Source organism: Glossina fuscipes, unplaced genomic scaffold (assembly GCF_014805625.2).
Source record: "Glossina fuscipes isolate IAEA_lab_2018 unplaced genomic scaffold, Yale_Gfus_2 27, whole genome shotgun sequence".
In the NCBI taxonomy this organism is placed as follows: domain Eukaryota; kingdom Metazoa; phylum Arthropoda; class Insecta; order Diptera; family Glossinidae; genus Glossina; species Glossina fuscipes.
In genome coordinates this window covers 10,884,342-10,902,992 of record NW_023998422.1, presented here as the reverse complement: position 1 = coordinate 10,902,992, position 18,651 = coordinate 10,884,342, and the positions used below count along the sequence as shown (strand labels likewise).

Genomic DNA, 18,651 nt, shown 5'->3' with positions numbered 1-18,651 from the left:
GGGGGGGGGGGGCATGAGTATTTACACACGTTCGCCTTAAAAGTGAAAACATATGTAATGACGTGAGTTTTTTGTTTTACTTGCTTGTTTTTTTAATTGTTGCTTTGTATGATTAAGAAAATTGCGAACAATCAACTGAACCAAGATAAAAAATTTTATTTGCTTTAAAGCGAATTAAAGTAAGAAAAAATTTTTTTTGGTTAAATACAAGCGGAACACTGAAGTGCCGAGGTGGTTCTAATAAATCCTAATCAAAATTCAGAACATTGCCGCCGTTATAATGATCGTTGGTTAGTCAGGATTTCGTTTGCACTTTATTGCACTTACTTTTATAACAAGTTTCTAGGTAACAGTAGTTGACAAGACGGAGTACACACCAAACAAAAAAAAAAAAAAAAAAATGCGATTAAATGAACTTGCATCGCATTTGAAGTCATACTGACTGGTTTAAGGCATGTACTCACTTGTAAGCATATTCCAAATTGTCCCCGCAACCACCCCAAGTCCAATCATCGTTGAGTTGCTTAGGTCGTGAACCACTTGAACAACCACACGAAGCTAATTGCCCGTCACGACAAGCACGTGCTATAAAACTAGTAACTGTAGCTGCGGCCAAAGCGTGTATGAAAGCCATTTCCGGCGAACCTGCAAAAGAGAAAATAATTTATTAATTATGCTAAGAATATAAATACACGAAAAAAAAAAAAATAAATAAATAAATAAATAAATTTTTCTTTTAATAAGTACCAGATGCTATCAATGACTTAAGAAACTTGAGCATATTTTTTCCATCAATAATAATTCTTCTTCTTCTTCTTCTTTTTTCTTCTTCTTCGGCACATGGAGTGCAATTGACCCGCGTTCATATTTATTAACTTCTACTCTTTCTCTGTCATTAACATTAATGAAAGCTGTCGAAGGATGATGGTATCACTTACTTTCAGTCCTTATACGTACGTGTGTGTGTGTGTGTGTGTGTGCACAAGACAAATTAATTGATAAAAGTTTCATATTCTTGCGAAAGTTTTGCAAGATTTTTTTTTGAAGTTGCAAAGCGACAAAGAAAATGAAAAGAAGAAGAGATCTGCTACAGTTGTTATGGTTGACAAGACAATTACTTAATGAAAGATAAAAATTATTCTCGGACAAGTTTTCCTTTTACTTAAATCTAGAACAAGAATATTGAAAAAAGTGCTTAAAGGATTTATTTTGTTTTGAACATTATTTCTCTTTATTTCATTTATTCTCATTATTGTCACGGAGTCAAGATAGATTTCTTATGAAAAATACTTAAATTAATTTCTCTTCTGTCTATATGACAGCAGCATGTTACGCTAATCAAACGATTCTCCCAACGCTTCGTAATAGAAGATAATAGAAAGAAAGATTTGCTTAGCAACGTCTGCCGAGTTTTATGTGATCACGATCTCCTTCTCGACGGCCAAGTAGTAGTGCAACTATTAACATCGTGATGCGAATATTTGTTCGTTAGTGTAAGTAATGATGCCAAAGTAACGCAAGTGCTAATAAGGTTAAGTATACATGTTTATAGCGATGTCATGCGAGTACTTACAGCGTAATGCAAGTGCTTATATAGTAGCGCGACGAGTATTTATAGCCTAATACTGGTACTTGTATAGTAATAACACTATTACTACTATTATTACTTGACATAGTTCACCATAGTTGTCGGGCAAAATGCCTACCTATTGCTTAGCTTTGATCATTTTTATATGCTTTTTCACAACATGTACAGTATTTTTGGGAGGATTACATTAGGAAACATCACTAGATTATTTCAATCTTATGTTATGCTACGACTGACTATTAAATGAAATCAGTTACGAGGGAGAAAGCAAAATGAAACGTGAAGATTAAATAATTAAATGTAAAACGCAGACAGTATAATTTTTTACGCTTTGAAGCACAAATTGAAAACTGCTCATGTTTCCTCTTCGATTTCTTCTTTTTTTGCGTTGTTTTTAACAATTCATATAAAAATACATGCAAGTTGATGATATGTACCCGTAAGTTTGAAATTGAATACTTTTTATTCGAATAGCCATCGTACGGTATGTACACGAGTTTGAATATATGATAGAAGCGAAACTTCCAAAAATATCCGTAATACAATTGTCAATTGTGCAGTGATGCGTGAGCCACATGACAAAGGGCAGCGCACAGCCATTTATATTCTCGAATATTTCAGACAAAATGCATAACCATAGACAAATGGTAGACAGGCAAATAATCAACATTCGTTTGTCAATATAGCAGAACAACAACAGGGAAAAGAGAAAGAGGAAAAAAATCTCTAAACGTAATGACATTGATTTTGACTTGTATTTATGCGGTTGAGTGAAATTTAATGAAATATTTTATATTTAAGCCGCTTACGGTACGAGTGCAAATGCGTTATAAGCCCGAAGTGAGTAATGGTTTAATAAAAAGGAATTTTTTTTTTGAAAAACCTACATATATTATTTTTCTTTGTTTTCAAAAAAAAAAAAAAAAAAGAGTGAAATATGCACACAGCTAGTGTTTAGTCAGGAATTTATAGAGTTTGTAGTTTCACGTATGTTGAAATTCATGCCTTTAGCAGTCATAATTAAAGCTGCACTAAACTGTGCTATTATTCCAATGCTAACGCAACAGAACTAAACCCTATTAAGCTATAACTGTAAGCATTTTCGTGTTGCAAAAAAACAAAAGAGCAATGATTTCATTTCTCTGTGCCGTTAAAGAGCAAAGGAGGAGGAGGAGGAGGTAAATGTATTCTACATGTCCCTAAGTACAATAAAACTAGGTTCAGAATTTTTGGTATGCGACTCTAACCGGTACGGCAGGTATCTTATATCTCATTGGACAAGAGAACGCAGTCACTTCAGATGAGATTGAGAAATTGGCTGGTAATGGCGGTGATTAGACACTTAGAGCTATGTCGGTATACGATTTTCGTCCTATTCGGCTTTTGGCTAATCCGAGCCGACCAGCTCTCGGATCGAAGCTCATCAAAACATTTTGCAGATAGTAGATCGAATTGTACTTGCGATGGAGCAATAAAGTGTAAATGAATTGTGTGTAAAAGTGTTTCATGCATAACACATGTAAACGATGGTGAATTTTATAAGGTAAGGTGATGATGATTAACTAAAGAGACATAGGCACAGGCCGAGTAGACTGGTAGGCGCTTACCCTAGCTGCATATTAACAAATCCCAGTCCTATTTAGTCCTAGTTAGTTGAGCAGTCCTGAAAAAGGAAACCCCGGGAGTCATTTATGTGTACTACACATACATATCCCAACAGTGTGTAAACTGTCTTGATATGCCTATTGGTTTAGCGTATATGCACATTACACCATAAGAGAGAGGAGATATTTACATTTGAGAGAAAGTGTAGAGAAGAATTACGAAGTTATTGCGAACCCTTTCACAAATGGGTCCCAACATTCTATCTTCTCACTTAAGATTCACTGTTTCTACAGCGGGACCGCACGCTTCAATCTGTTGAAGTCATATTAATTCGGCTTGGACTTTACTGACTTATCCAGTCAGAAATAGAACTTATCAGCCGATACATAATCTCTTAAAACTAAACAACATGCAACTTATGAGTACAAATATGATAAGGAAAAGTAATGGATAACGTTGAAGATAGCAGCCAGTACACTTAGGATTTAAGTAATTAGATAACAATAAAAATTTAAATAATGTACAACAAGACAAGAGTACAAACAATACGTAATTCATTATAACAAAATGAATGGAATGACAATGATAGTGAGTATAATTACAGTAAGGATGCACAGCAATAAAAGTAAATGGATATCATTTAACCATACAGGCTGCACTTAAATGTATACGGCGTTAGTACACAAAGATATAATTCTGCTTAAATTTAAAGATACAAGCAGGATCTTACTGGCTTACCCGCAGGACGGCACTCCCAATGACATTAATAGAATCGGTTGAAGGATCGCGCAAATAAAAATTACTATCATGCATTATTTGAAGCGCACGGAAACGGTTATGAAATTGATGGTTTTGTCGACACTGCCATAAATGAATTGCTTCATAATGTATGTCTACCGCGTACATTAAATAAGATTCTCTGAAGAAGGAGTGAGGAAAATGTTATGCTTGTGATTATCAATTTTAAAATAAGGATTACTCCCAACGTACAGTGTCTTTTTTCTACAGTAAGTAAATCAATCAGCAGCAAGTTCTGAACGCGAATTCAACCCTAGACCGCGCAGAGCAAAAAGTAACAAAGTCAGCGATTTTGTTATATCGATGCGACTTCTGTAGCTTTATAACTGGGGGCTTGATAACGATGCTTTTGGGGGAACGTGGATGTGCCGAAACTCTCACCTCTTCGTGGTGATCCCTGGATGTGGTCTGGACCGGCGAAGAAGAGTGTAAGGCTTGGACTGTCTATAACTTGGCGACAAGTCTTCTGAAAGGCAGCTTAGATGTACACTGGAAGAAGCACCTTTTTTCTTATAGACCATTGCTAAGAAGATAATACTAACCAACCAGCTAGTAACTGGTAAGGCAAAATGCGTAGATGTAGTAACAGCCGAGCGCATGGTACCGCCCGCCATGTCAGTTGTAGCACCCGATGCTACCATATCTTGAAGAAGGGCAGTCCAGCGTTGGTTAGCCGGGATTCTATAATTAATCCGAAAGCAAGAATGACTATGTCGCGTAAAGTAAGGCTAAAGGGTTTATAGTCTAACTTTAAGCTCCACGGGGATCAGGAGCTCACTCACTATATCACGAGTACCTGCGGGCAGAGGTGACAGCATTGGTGTACTGCATATTGGTGCTTGCCAAGACCCTTCGTGGGGAAACATGTGGAAACTGCAGTAGAAGCTAGTATTTTCAGCCAAGCAACGTGTGAGTCGTGACTGCTGTTTGCGGACCTTCGTCCGGTATCGTGATGGTTGTAATGATAGGTCTCAATCCCAGAGTGGATTTATTGAGCCGCACACAATAAACATATCTGGTTTCTCCAGTGTAGTTTAGGCCCTTAGGTTATAGGGATTGTCTAACTCTCTGGAGGGCGTCGGTTAAGCAAAATTAACCCGTATGTCATCGGGCACCATGGGGTTAATCCGACAAGATAGTGTATCCACGATAAATCAACAAAGTTATCTGTAGCTTGCTGACTATGGATGAGTACTACAATTCTAGTGGTAGAACTGCAGCAGTTTGAAAACGTTTAGTAAAACAAGGGTCAGGGAATTTCTTCGGCCATCTCTTTACAAAGCGTAGATCAATAACTTATGACTTTTCCCCGCGATTGGGCTTTATCGATGTTTGATTCAGTATATGAACCTTTCGATGGTATCTTTGGATCAAAGATAACTTTCAATTTATTAAATCCAGCGACAATTTTCGACTTGTAATTATCAGTTAATTTTAAACCACAAAAATCAAGAAAAATATAACTTACTTAGTGTACAGCCTCCAACTTCAGCCATTTGCCATACGCACGAGAACAAACTGTTTAAATCCGATTGAAGGCCTGCTATACCATTGATGGAGTTAAACGAATAGAAAATATTTGTATCGTCAGCAAACATGAAGCCCTTCGTATCTTGGACACTCAGATACCAAAGTATACACTCATACGTGAACAAAACAGAGATCATTTAAGAATTACCTTAAAAAGACGCAGTCAAACGGGACTACTTTCGTTCCCGCCAGATGTAATTACAACCGTGCTTGAATCATTTTTATTAAATAATAATCTTTGCTTTCATTCAGGCAAATAATTCACAATGGAGCTAACGTATCAAACAAGCCCCGCCTTGTCGGTTAACCTGCTTTGCGCTGACCATAAGAAAAAAAACACAGCCTGGTTGGTAGCACATGTCCAAGCTTTTCTAAAAGCAAGTGCGTTTGCAGTACGAGGCCAAGGTTTTAGATAAAGCTGTGGAGCCAACTTGAATGTTCCTTAAAGTTGTAATCATGACGAGAGACAGTTCTGTTTCCAACATGATAAACATTCTAATTTCTTTTTTCAATTGTGAAATGCGCATAAAAACAAAAACAAGCAAATAAAAAAAAAAAAAAAAAAAAAAACAAAAATTTGCACTTCACTTCAATTTATATTGAGAATAGTTTGTACTATTGACTTTGTTGATAACGTGTCAGTTGGTTTCGTTATGTGATATGCTAATAGAGACGGCCAAAGATGACAATTCATGTAATCCATTATTTAATAAAGAACAGGAAAAACCATATAAAGTTATCTGCTACACCCCTTCCTGGCTGTCTCTCTTCCTCTGCCAATCCGCTGCGCTCTACACATTATGTAAACGACAAAAGGATAATCGTAATAATGTCCTGATTTGAATGATTATTCACATACAGACAGACACATTGTCTGCCAATGATTGAATAGTTTTCGTCTTAACAAGAGCACGACAATACACCGCATGACTTCACAGACAAAGTGATGATTTTTGAGAACGATTACGGAATGAATGAACGAATGGATGAATGAGTGAATGAATGAATCATATCTCCTTTCATTTTTTGGCCACAGCTGTTCTATGTAGTGATTTATAAACAAATATTTACCAACGGGATATCAAATTGAATCCAATGATGCTGTTTTTCATAAAAACCGTTTATTTATTTTTTTTTTTTTTCCTTTTTCTCATGCATACTTCCAAAAATGGAAGCATACAAGTCGCATTACGGCGTTTGTAACAACGAAAAAGCCTTAGACTTAGTAAGGGCTGGTGAGAAGAGCAGAAGAGAAGATACCTTTGAAATTTTATGGCAGGATTTCAACAATGTCATGCTTTCGTGGAGAAGAAAACTCTTTTGGTTTCTAGTGAAAAAATTCTCATTGAAGTCCAGGCAACTGGGGGCTGCCGGAAGGCCGGCCACAATCCAATTATTTGAGAGAAAAGCCGCAACCTGAATCCAACTAGAGCTAGTAACCACAGCCCAGGTCTGGACTAAATGGTAAATGCATTAGCAACTCTCAGCCGAGTGCTTTTCATATTTCTGACGGTATGTTAAGAAGACATGCGACGCAATATGCTATTGATCGTCTTCCTTTTGTATTAGTAGGTGTGGTAGCCTTAAGTATCGAGTGCGAACACAAAAGTTTAGCGAGCAGCGGAATGAAATGATTTACTAAATAGCAAATCTTTGCGGTGAATTTAGAAACTTCCTCTTGTTTCGGTTGCGAGCGTTTCTGCAAATTTATTTATTTTTTAATTTCACTTAGTATTATTAACCGTCTCATTACGTTTCAATAGAAATTCAATAAAGTAAAACTTTTCTGAGTCAGATGGTGGAGATTTCACTCATTGAAATCGTTAGACATTAGATCAGTGGAAAAGCTCGCTCCACCATATCTTGATCTGCATGAGATTCTTAGGCAACTTTAACAATGTCAGTCTGTCTGTCCGTACATGTTTAGCGTTCTTGAATTTCGAAAGTTGCAGCACACAGGATTACATTTTAAGTTCCACGTAGCCACAAGAAGAGCCTTGAAAATGATGGAAATTTTGTCTTTAGCAGCTTTACCAGAGCTGAAAACAAAAGCAAAGGAGGAAAGAATAGAAAACATGGGAAAGAACTAAAAAGGTTTAAGTAAGTGTCTTTGATAAAGGGTAGGAATTATGCAAATTTTTTTTTGTTTTTATTTATTAAGATGATGGGTATTACGGATTCGATCCAAGGCAAAGAAATTTTCTATGTTATTTTTTGCATTTAAATTAACTTTGGTTGGAATATGCAAAAAAAAATAAATAAACACTGAGATGCAACCCTTAACAGAAGTTAAAAGGAATTCAATTAGTTCTGTTGTACACACACACACACACACATATATATATATATATATATATATATATAGTTAGTGTGGATATATGCTTAGCCATGATGTGATATGATGTGTATTAAAACAATTCTGGTATGCTGTTTGTTTGATCCTTATCTACTAAATCAACATGAATATCGATTTCGATTTCATAAAAATCGTTTGTTTTGCTTTTCTTTACACACTGACTACTTTCCGTTTACTAAACATAGTAAAACAACTGTCAGAATTGCCCCCATCCATATACAGACAGTATGTGTCGTTTCACTTGGCTAGATATGTATGTAAATTTAATACTTTTGACGTTATACAACAAAAAAGATTGAAAAAACTTGACTTGAATTTTATTTCCTTTTATTTATTCATTTTTTTTTTTTTTTTGTTTTTTTTTAGTGTTTTCCTTTTATTTTCTTTTCATTCAATTACCCGGATGAGGTTGTGAATATATTTTCCTCATTTTTTCTATTTTCCTTTTTTGTTCCTTTATATCTTGTATGCATTAAGTGAAATTCTTGCTTTGCTCTTTTCAAAGCAAGAATAACATCAGGAGACAGCTTGTAGTTAAATCATCTTTGTTATGCAATCGAGCGTACAAAGGCAAATATATATACAATCGTGCACCTCATACTCGCCCACGCATCACCGCGCTCTCGCACATTGGATCAATGTCCTTTTAGGTAAACAGTTTAAACTATTACATATAAACTAGCGCATAATGGTTACAGGCATACATAAATACATACATACGCACCCAACAGAAGTATGTAGTTCGATATGTAACAAAATATAATGTAAATATTTACTGAAATCCTTCTATAATAATAAGTAAGATATATAAAAGGAATTCGAAGGATCATGAATATGCTTGTATTCGATACGTGAATATCGTACCATCTAACCACGCACCTCTGATGGAAATAAAGAAAGCGGGATTACATTATATTGAAATCTTGGAAAAGTATCCTTCCAAACTTTCAAGAGGTTAAAAAACTTTATAATAATGTTTGATTGTAATTAAAATTTTTTTAATTTTTTTATTACGTAAGAGCTTTGAAAAAATTTAAAAAGTTAGATATGTGAAACTTAACGGGATCGGCTACATTCCATTTACCCTTCTGCGCATGCATATCCACAAGCTATTTATTATTAATTTTCGATTTAGCACAAGGTACTCGTAATCATCGTCATTTGTGGGATTGGTTGAATAGTATTCGTTCCTAGTTTGCTATGCTGTATATTAAGCTTCAGATCGATTTGCATTATAAGGTTTATATTATTTATTTACTTTTTCATTTGTCCGTAAATATGATTTACATTTTGTAAGGGCACAAAACTATCGTCAGTTTTAATATTTTTTTTTTTTTTTTTTTTTTTTTGGTTTTTCTTTTTTTTAAATCAATGATTCTTAAGCAATAAAAGCTTCGATTGAAGACATCGCACATTAAATAAAAATAATTTGCCCAAAAAGCTTTCACACACTTATCTTATTCCCAAAATATACACGTGTTTCTTAAGCAGATTATTGTCAAATCGCTAGCAAAATTTTCAAAGTCAAGGCAACCGCCACTTGCTTAGAAAAAATGTTTATCAATATAAATAGAATTATGAACATAATAAACAGCTAACATAAAGCTGTTGACATGGCTGCTGAACGTTAAAAAAACTATTATTCATTATATTTTTCATTTAATCAAATATTTTTTTTTATGTTATAAATATATTCATTTCTAATCATTCAAAATTTAATTCAAAAAATTCCGATGACGACAATTCAAAATGCGTATCATATTATCGAACGAAGAGAAAAGGTTTTAATTTTTTTTGATCTTTTCGAGCGGATTCGTCTCTTACGACCTGGGGAAGATTCAAAAACAGAAAAAATGGACAGACGAGTATAACTAAACCTAGCTAGAATATTGCTTGAATTAGGAAGGTAAGCATTTTTCTGGCGGGCTGGTGATGGTGAGATTAGGCGAGAAAAGCATTAAATATCAACTAAAATATTAGAAAGAACAGCAAAGATCGGATTAAGGTACTTAATGAAGATGGAGTATTGAAACGATCCAGATACTACTACTGCGTAGATTTTAGTAACTCTGCCAAACCTTGAATTTATTTTGTGACTAATATATACCGGCTTAGAAAGTTCATTATTCATGAGTAATCAAAGCGATATACGAATTAGCTGACAGAATTAAATTCAACTCAGTATCTTAGGTGGGACTTGCAGTTGTAATGAGTAGATTAGCACATGATTAGTTCGATTGCCTCCGGCTGGAATAACAATGCAATAATCCAAATGAAATCCTTATGAATCCTTTAACCCTCTAGATATGCGCACAAGTTTACCCGATCTTACCATGAAGCTACCATCCGAAAAGAAGATATGTCGAGCTTATCTGCCTCTTTACAATTGCAAAGAAATGCAATTTCTCGTCATTTTAAGCACTTACATAAACAAATTAATTAAATTTCTCCCAAAGAGCCAAGCATTTATTCTCTGGCTTACTTGATCACTTTAGGTTCTTATAGAAAGAAAGCCGGACCTAGTAAAATTCTCTCATTTTGTAAAATTTTCGTGTTGCATTCAATATTTCCGAAACTTTAGATATATATATATGTATATAGTTTTCACTATAATGTTTATACGATTTAAATTTCAGTTGTTTATAAGGTGCGATGATATCTAGCAGACCAGCAGCAGCTCTGCAATGTCGAAAATGTGCGAAAATGGGTCAATAAAAGGCAAAATTAAGGCCATTACTAAGCCATGTAACAAATATATTTTCAATAATTTGATTGAATTTGGATCGTATCAAAAAATATGAAGAATTTAATTATAGGCCTAACAATTATCAACATTTTGTTGCCCCTTTTGCGTAACAGAAAGTAATTTTTATTAAGTAATATTTCCAGTCATCTAGTCAAAGTCGGCTACGCTTGTGTAGCGGAAAGCTATTTTATGTTAATACAGACAACAGATCAGACGATCGGAAGTATTGTGGCGGTTGTCGCAAAGTTAGCTACTTCTGCAGTATGGTGGGTAATGCTGTCCTGCATCCTGCCCTACCTATGCTTTCTTCCGCCCCGTAAATTTTGTGTGGGAAGCCTTGACACGTTGAATGTTTAAAGATTTTTTATCGAACCTTAAGACTGTAAAACAAAGAAAAAAAAAAAAAATAAATAGAGCGAAAATATTTTAAATTACTCTCTAAGTAAAAGGCAAAAATTCTCTCTTAAATGGAAAAGTTTGCTTTTATAGCTTGACTATGGTCCTTGAAGATGTTAAGAAATCAAACGAAGCATTTTACATTACCCACCTACCAACCTACCTATCTACCTAGCGCGGCACACTAGCAGTAATAACGAATTTAATGATTAACTTAACAAACTTATAGCTGCAGCTGTAGTTTGTCTGCGAGTGTTAGTTTAGTGTATAAAAATCAACAATGGCATGCAACAGAGTATTTGCGAACGCTAGCTATTTATTTAGTGAATTTCAAATAAATGGCAACTATTTGTGTGTGATGAACAAATGAACTCTTCACATAACATAAACACACAAACATATTAGCGCACAAATTCATAGAGAAATAGAAAACTATTTTATATGCAAGCATTTAAATTGGCTTCCGTTGTGTTTTCATTTGTTTGTTAATTTCAATACTATTTCGAGAGGCAATAGTAGCAGTAGTAGTAGTAGTAGTTATTTAGTCAGTTAGTCAGTCAGTCAGTCAGGCAATCAGTTAGATGCATCATACGAGATCATATGAGGTTTTTTTTTCGTTAAATTCTATAAATATTAAAATTGAAATATTATGCAATTGTCATATTTGAGAAAATTCAATTAATGAATATTTCATTCATTCTTTACCCTTTAAATCTAATTGCAATAATTAATTCATTTGTAAATTTTCCAAATACCAAGTAACCGATATTAATGAAAGACTAAATTTTAAATACGAAAAGTTACTCTTCATACATATTCATATTATATATAAAATTTGCACATGCGTATATATATATGTATGTATGTATGTATGTATGTGTGTGTGTACATATATATATACATATATGTTCACGTTGAATTTCAACAAAATACTTATTAAATAATCACTTATTTCATCATAATCTCATTTGTGAAACTAATCTTACTTTCAGAACTTCATTCATTCTTTCATCTATAAGCCTGCCATTGCTGTTGTGCTGTCGTTAGTTAACTTAAATATGGAAGGAGTGTGGGAATGAGAGACAAAGAGATTAAAGTAAAGTTTAATTTTTAATTACTGACAAACAGTCATTACATAAATGACAAATAAAACAAAGTAAGATATAAACGTATTAATGTTCATTCCCTGAATGCCGCAATACATACGAGGGCAAAACGGAAAGCAATCAATCTTTGATCGACATTCATGCGCGACCACGCATACCCAAACCAAGCCAGGTTTATACGAAAAGTACAAAATCATATTTTCAAAAATTCCACAGACTACACGGACTCTGCCCGTTAGTTAGTAGTTGGTTGCCTTCAAACTATAAAAATAAAAATAAAAAAAAGCTTTAAGCAAAATGACTCTTCAGTTAGTTGAGTCAGAGTCAAAGGTAAATCTGAAAAGTACAATTAACGAGTGTTCGCCACGGATAAAATAGAGATTATATTAGATGTTAAAAACTGAGTAACAATCGGATGAGGAATTATTGTCTATATTAGGAAAAAATTCGAGTGCATTGAAGAGATTATCCGGAATGCTTTGAGGATTAAAGAAGACTCCGTTCTCCCTGATTACTTTAAAAAAAAAAGACAAGCAATGGGTGACCGAAGATAAGCTCTATTAGAAAGAGTCTAAATTTGACTTCATCGGTCGAAAATGCTGTAGTGAATCTCTTCTGAAATGGAAAAGACATTCGTCTTCTTAACTTAACTTCTTAACGTTAGTCGACAATATAATGGTTGGTGTATTACGAAAAGGTCTAAACAAACTTCAGTGACCGAAACGGCTATACTTAATCTTTCCTGGAATGCAGAAGATATTCTTGTTCTCCATATCGCGCGTATTAGGAAAAAACCTAAAGAGACTTCACTGGCTGAAGAGGTTGCCCTGAAGTTTTTTTCGGAATAGAAAAGAGACTCTTCTTCTTGAATCCCTCGCAAAGGATGAAATAATAGTACAGTAATAGGTGATGTGTTAGGAGAAAGTCTAAAAAAAGTCCTCGCTCGAAGAGTAGGCAAAGCGTAAAAACATATCATTTGATTACTAGGCAAACCTTGTAAGGTCTAAGTCAGTTTTGGCATCACATGATAATTGCATATCGAATGACAATATTGAAGGCTTGAAAAAGTTGAAGAGCGTAAGAGATCGATGATACAATATCACAAAAGTGTCCAGGACGTGAATAAAGTAAATGAGTAATGAAAGTGAGGAAATTCAAATGCGGTTTGAATTGCAAAGGTTTGCATTATGGTTTATTCCCTCCTTCCTAAAGCTCAGTAAATGAAAACTTGAGTAAAATTCCGCCGGTTATTATGCACCCTATCGTATATGCCATATATGTAGAACTCATTCCGTATGTCATGTGAGGAAGAGATCAATTGACCCAAATGGAAAGTATCAAAGTTCTAGCAGATATAAACAGAATCTGAATATAAGGAAAAATTAGTAATTTTTCTTTACTAAAACAATGATAAACACCGCTGTTGTCTGTCTCGTTACCTGAAAAGCATCACCGACAATTGGCGACTTTGTTCGTATAAGAAAATACACATTTTTAATGATTCTGTTTAAAGAACAGATATCTGGATCTCCAGGAAAAAAAAACTTGCATGTCATCCCATTGTTACAGCAATTCACAGAACCGATTCAATAGAGAAAACGTAATAAGACATTCAAGCGGTTGATATATATCTCATCTCAGAGAAGGTCGCTTCTCAGGCCGTGTATTGCATAAGCGAAAGATATCTAGCTGTAAATATGTCGTCAGAGAGGAAATTTTGTTATTAACAATATCGGGAGCTTTAACAGGTTTAATAGGTTAATATTTTACTGTTGTTTTTTTTTTGTTTTTTTTTTTTTTGTTTTTTTATATAAGGCCTAGGTTATAAGGCCTAAAAGTATTGAAAACCTTTTTTTAAAAATTAATTTCATTGAAAACGGAACGATCGCAAATTCGCACCAATACATAGTATGAGTGCTTACGTGGAACTCCGACATTGCAGACCCCGTGAAATAATGATAGTGTGTTTCGCAGTAGACAGTTGTCCATCAAATTCCGTACCAGATGACCTTGATCTCACAACTGAGGTGCTCGGTCGCCAAAAATCAACGACCAATAATAACGACATAAAGACAACCGTAGAATCTGACCTATCTCAGAGTCGCTATGAATTATCGTAAAAGTTTGTTGTTTTCAAAAAAACAATATCAACTTGTTGAGCTGTACACGGTCCAGTGCACAGTTAAAGATTATCTGCAAATTTAATCCGTGACGAAGTGATATGAAGATGCGATCAGCTAAGTAACGAAATGCACAACGAGTTGTGATCCTTTTGATTAATTCGTGTCGAAAAGGATACCGGAAATCGGCGGCTTCACTTCTTATCAAGTCAGCATCCTTTTAATCGTTCACGGTAGCTGTATGGGGAGTATCTGACTTGACAAACCATCCCTACAAGCCGTCCATTAACAAAGACGTTTCGCTATGAGAGAAAAGCCGAGAAGCTTAAGTCAAATTTTTTCAAAATAAGTTCACTTGAGAGCAATATTTGTATTGGAGAGACATAGCTTTAAATTTTTTAATGAAGAAGATTCGCAAAAAGCAAAGTGATGAAGAATTTGTTTACAGAAAGATCTTTTCTCATGAACTGCATTAAGCGACTTGGTGAGGGGGGAAGATAGACTTCATAAAGGAATCAATTCTTGATCCAAAAAAAAAAGAAAAGCAAATAAAAGCATTCCACTCATAGATCGTTAACTCTTTTATTTTGCCATCGTATAAATGCTTACACACACCCCAACATATCGTACAAATGCGGGAAAGAGTTTTTATCTAAATACATTAAGATTTTCTCATTTTCTTTTCAATAAATGTTTTTAATATTCATTCGAATACATTCGTAAGTTGCATGAGAAGGTTACATAAACATAAATAAATTTATATTAGCATGTATATCATCAAATCATTTAGACACTGCAACTTGTGTATGTTATTTATATGTATATATATATATATATATATGCTCTGCTAATAAAAGAGGGTTCAGTTTAGTGTAATGTTAATAAGATAATAGCAAATGTTGCTTTGTTTTTAACAAAATGAAACTGAAAAGATAATAAAATTTCTGCATTTTTGATCTCGTTTACATGTAATTAGTAGAAAATGTTGAAATTAAGTTCACTGAAATTCATATAATTAGTAAATCCGGTTAAAAGTCAGCTTATAAGATAGCAATTATATATACGAACCTCATAGAAATTTTATTTTCTTTATCTATGCATACTATGCGTCATGCATAGTAAATTTGATTTATAAAACATAGAAATATGATGAGTGAATATGAACGCTTTGGTATTTTTGCGAATAATTCAGAAATAAATGACTATTTCTCTGAAGAGTCACTCTTCAAAGCCATTCCCGTAACGCTTATCGAATGCCGAGAGCTTAAAGACATCTATTCGCTTTTAGTAGCCAACACTAGAGCTGCCGTTGTCTTGCATACGGGTGCCTGTTTCCATCAAAGTGCCTTAGGCTGAATTCGAAATAAATTTGTATGAAAATGTTGTCATTGAACGTGTGGATGTGTATGTAAAACGTTCGTGACCAGTTTTGAATATATCGCGCAGACTGTTCTAATGAATAACTGGTTAGCAATTTGTCGAAAATATGTTCATCGAATCGAAGGCATGAGAAAGTTGTCACTATTTGTTCGTTCCTAAGTTCTATCAATTTCTCCCTGATTGCTTGCATGCATGTGCATGGTCTTGACCTCTTAACCAATTAAGGAATTTTTGTGCTTAATCTTAGATTTCTATCTCTATTTGTCCTTCCGCGTCAATAGGCAGAGGTATTTTTCATCCATGTTTCAAAAAGTTCACCAGGTAGAGAAAAATTGATGCTCGTTATTTGAAGGTGAAGTAAAAGAGAGTAAAAAAAAAGTTGCAACCTTGAGCTGCAACTTTTTGAAGCTCAAAAATTGAAAAAGGCCAGATTGACCTTTGCGGTAATTCTGGTGTTAAATTCTCAATGAATATGAAATTTAATGCATATGTTTTCGATTAATGTGAACAGTGGCATCAATCCATTCACACTTGTCGGTATCGCCTGCATTCATATCGTTTGCTGCACAGATACAATTTTTCTTTCTTCTCTGCAGCCTATATTACGTGTAATATCAAGAGATCTACTAAGGGCGTGCGAATAGATTCCAAATTATTTTCGGCGTCGATTTAAGGTTAAGGTCTATTTTCCTAAAGTTTGGAATAACGACAAGGATCAAACAATTATTTCGAGCTATGTTTGCGACCACTCCCTATACCGTCCCTCTATTTTGAAAGCACCTATACATCGAAAAGAAAATATCCCATTTTTAACATTTTTTGGGAAATATTGACGGAACATACCACCTGATGCAATAAGTAAGTGAGAAAAATTATGCATGGAATAAGTGAAGTCTCTCCTTGAAAAACATTCTGAAAAAATTAGTCTTTATATCGGAAAAGCATTAACTATTGTAATTTTTGATAAGCTTCAGGTTGTCATAAAGATTTGCTGTACAAGTTTAGTAAACTAAATTAGGACGATATCAGCCAATTTTTTGGACCTCTGTCTTTCTAAGAAACCGCAAAGTGATAAAAGTAAAAGAGCATCTCTGCGAAGAATGTGTGGGGGAAACTGTAAAAATGTAATGTCTTCGGACTACTGTCGTCAAGAAAGTCGAGCATCGGATTATAAAGACGGTGAAAATACTGAGCTTAAGAATATGAAGATAAAAGTCACATGATATTCATATCTAGTCAAATCTGCACGAGTAGCCGAATAGGTAGTAATCTACCGAGTCTATCAACTTAATGTTCGCAGCTTCAAATGTCAGTGTGGTGATGTTTCCTTTGATCGTGACTATAGGGAGTGCTCAATCGATCGTAGCACTTACTGCTTGGGCCCGCATAAACTAAACTGCGGCCACTCCATATCTCTCCGTGCTCTTTTCCTACTTCTCTCTGGCCGTCACCGTTTTACACGAATAGCGGACATACTCTGAGTTATTGATCATTTGAACAAAAAAAAGAACAGCTTAAGCTACAGCTTGCACGGCAGCAACACTTGATTAAGTTTAAGTTAAGTGCAATTTTAAAAGACAGAAGAAGAAGAAGAAGATAGAAGAAAGCATTTCGTCTCTGGATGTTATTTTTCATATCATAGAGAATTTAAAGATTCCGCGATAACTAGAGAGAGAGTCATCTAAACCATTCTTCACAGTTTGGATGATCACAACTGCGGGATGGCTTTAACGTGCTTTTCATTCGATTTCATTATTTACAGTCGCTTGACAATCTCCTTCTATCATTAACATCGGGATATGATTCATAAACTCAAACGCTTTGTAGCGGAAAACATGTTTTTATGTTTGCTTCGAGAGATCAAAGCATTTTTAAAGGTAACCAGGAGAACATAAAACTTACAAATGTATGTAGATTTTAATGTCTTCCAACGTCACTAGTGCAAAGAATTTTAATTTTAATTTCAATGCAAAGCAGAAAAATATGTTTATTCTCTAACTTCCTGTCAATGACAACGTAATGTGAACAAATTAGAAACAATTTGAAACCCTGAGTGTTATGCTATGTCTAGCAATAAAACACATTTAGAAAACTTTTCCTTATGAAATCCTTTCATTCTCTGCGGTAATATTTTCATACATTTTACCAAAGTTCATGGCATCTCGTTATTAGTATTAGACGCTTCATCAAATCAGGAATTAAATTTAATGTGCATCACAAATGTTACCCCAAACGCTATGGCTGTGGGGCACAAAAGGTTAACACTGTGATTTTTTTTTTTGTTTTTTTCATTTTGCTCTTTATTTATGCTTTGGTGTTATAGTTTGTTTGTATATGACAAGGAACAACCCCCAATTGTTTAGGATATCCTAGTAAAACAATGATAATAATCTCCTTCAAGTTACTTGCAAACAATGCTAAAAACCCAAAGAAAACCATCAACTTTCTTCCATCTCTAGCAATTATTTTAAAAGGAAACTCTCAACTTTTAGCTTATTTAACGTTCAAGTTTATGCAAGAGTGCAGAAACGGTTGCTACATGTTCGTAATGTACGTTAATGGCTTGGGTTGTGAACGAGGAGCCCTGAACTGAAGATTAAGTACCATTTGTTAACCAAGAAATTGCGTGCTATCACTACAAACGATTGGCATACAAACATATAGAAAAATACATTTATTCTTTTATATTCCTTCACTACGCAGATGTTGAGAGTATGTTGACTTTGTCATTCGGAAGTTTACACGAACTGACAATCAAGCTCTAAGAGGTCTTAACTACTTTAATTCTTCTTTGCCCTACTTAACTCTTGCAAGAATTTAAAGCAGAAAAGCATGGCTTCCGCGTACGCATTTATGTAATCATTTAATAGGCTAGTTTTAATAATGAACGCGAACTAGTCCCTCAAAAGCGTATTTAAGCTCGAAGAAAGTGAAAAAATTACTAGAATTTTCTTATCCGCTAAGGTCGATTTCGGCTTTTAGGAGGTTTTAGCCGCAAATTTCATGGAAATTAATTATGTATCGTA

The 18,651-nt window shown here is 34.5% G+C and overlaps 1 protein-coding gene across 2 annotated transcripts in view; it reads right to left on the bottom strand.

Moving 5' to 3' along the window:
• Positions 1 to 460: 460 nt before the first annotated feature.
• The window catches only part of LOC119636063 (protein Wnt-5), a 216,966-nt gene continuing 198,775 nt past the window's right edge, over positions 461 to 18,651 (bottom strand). For both annotated transcript variants that reach the window (XM_038031152.1, XM_038031153.1), the window contains exon 6: positions 461 to 645. In XM_038031152.1, the coding sequence (XP_037887080.1) occupies positions 461 to 645 (185 nt within the window). The remainder of the gene's footprint in view (positions 646 to 18,651) is intronic.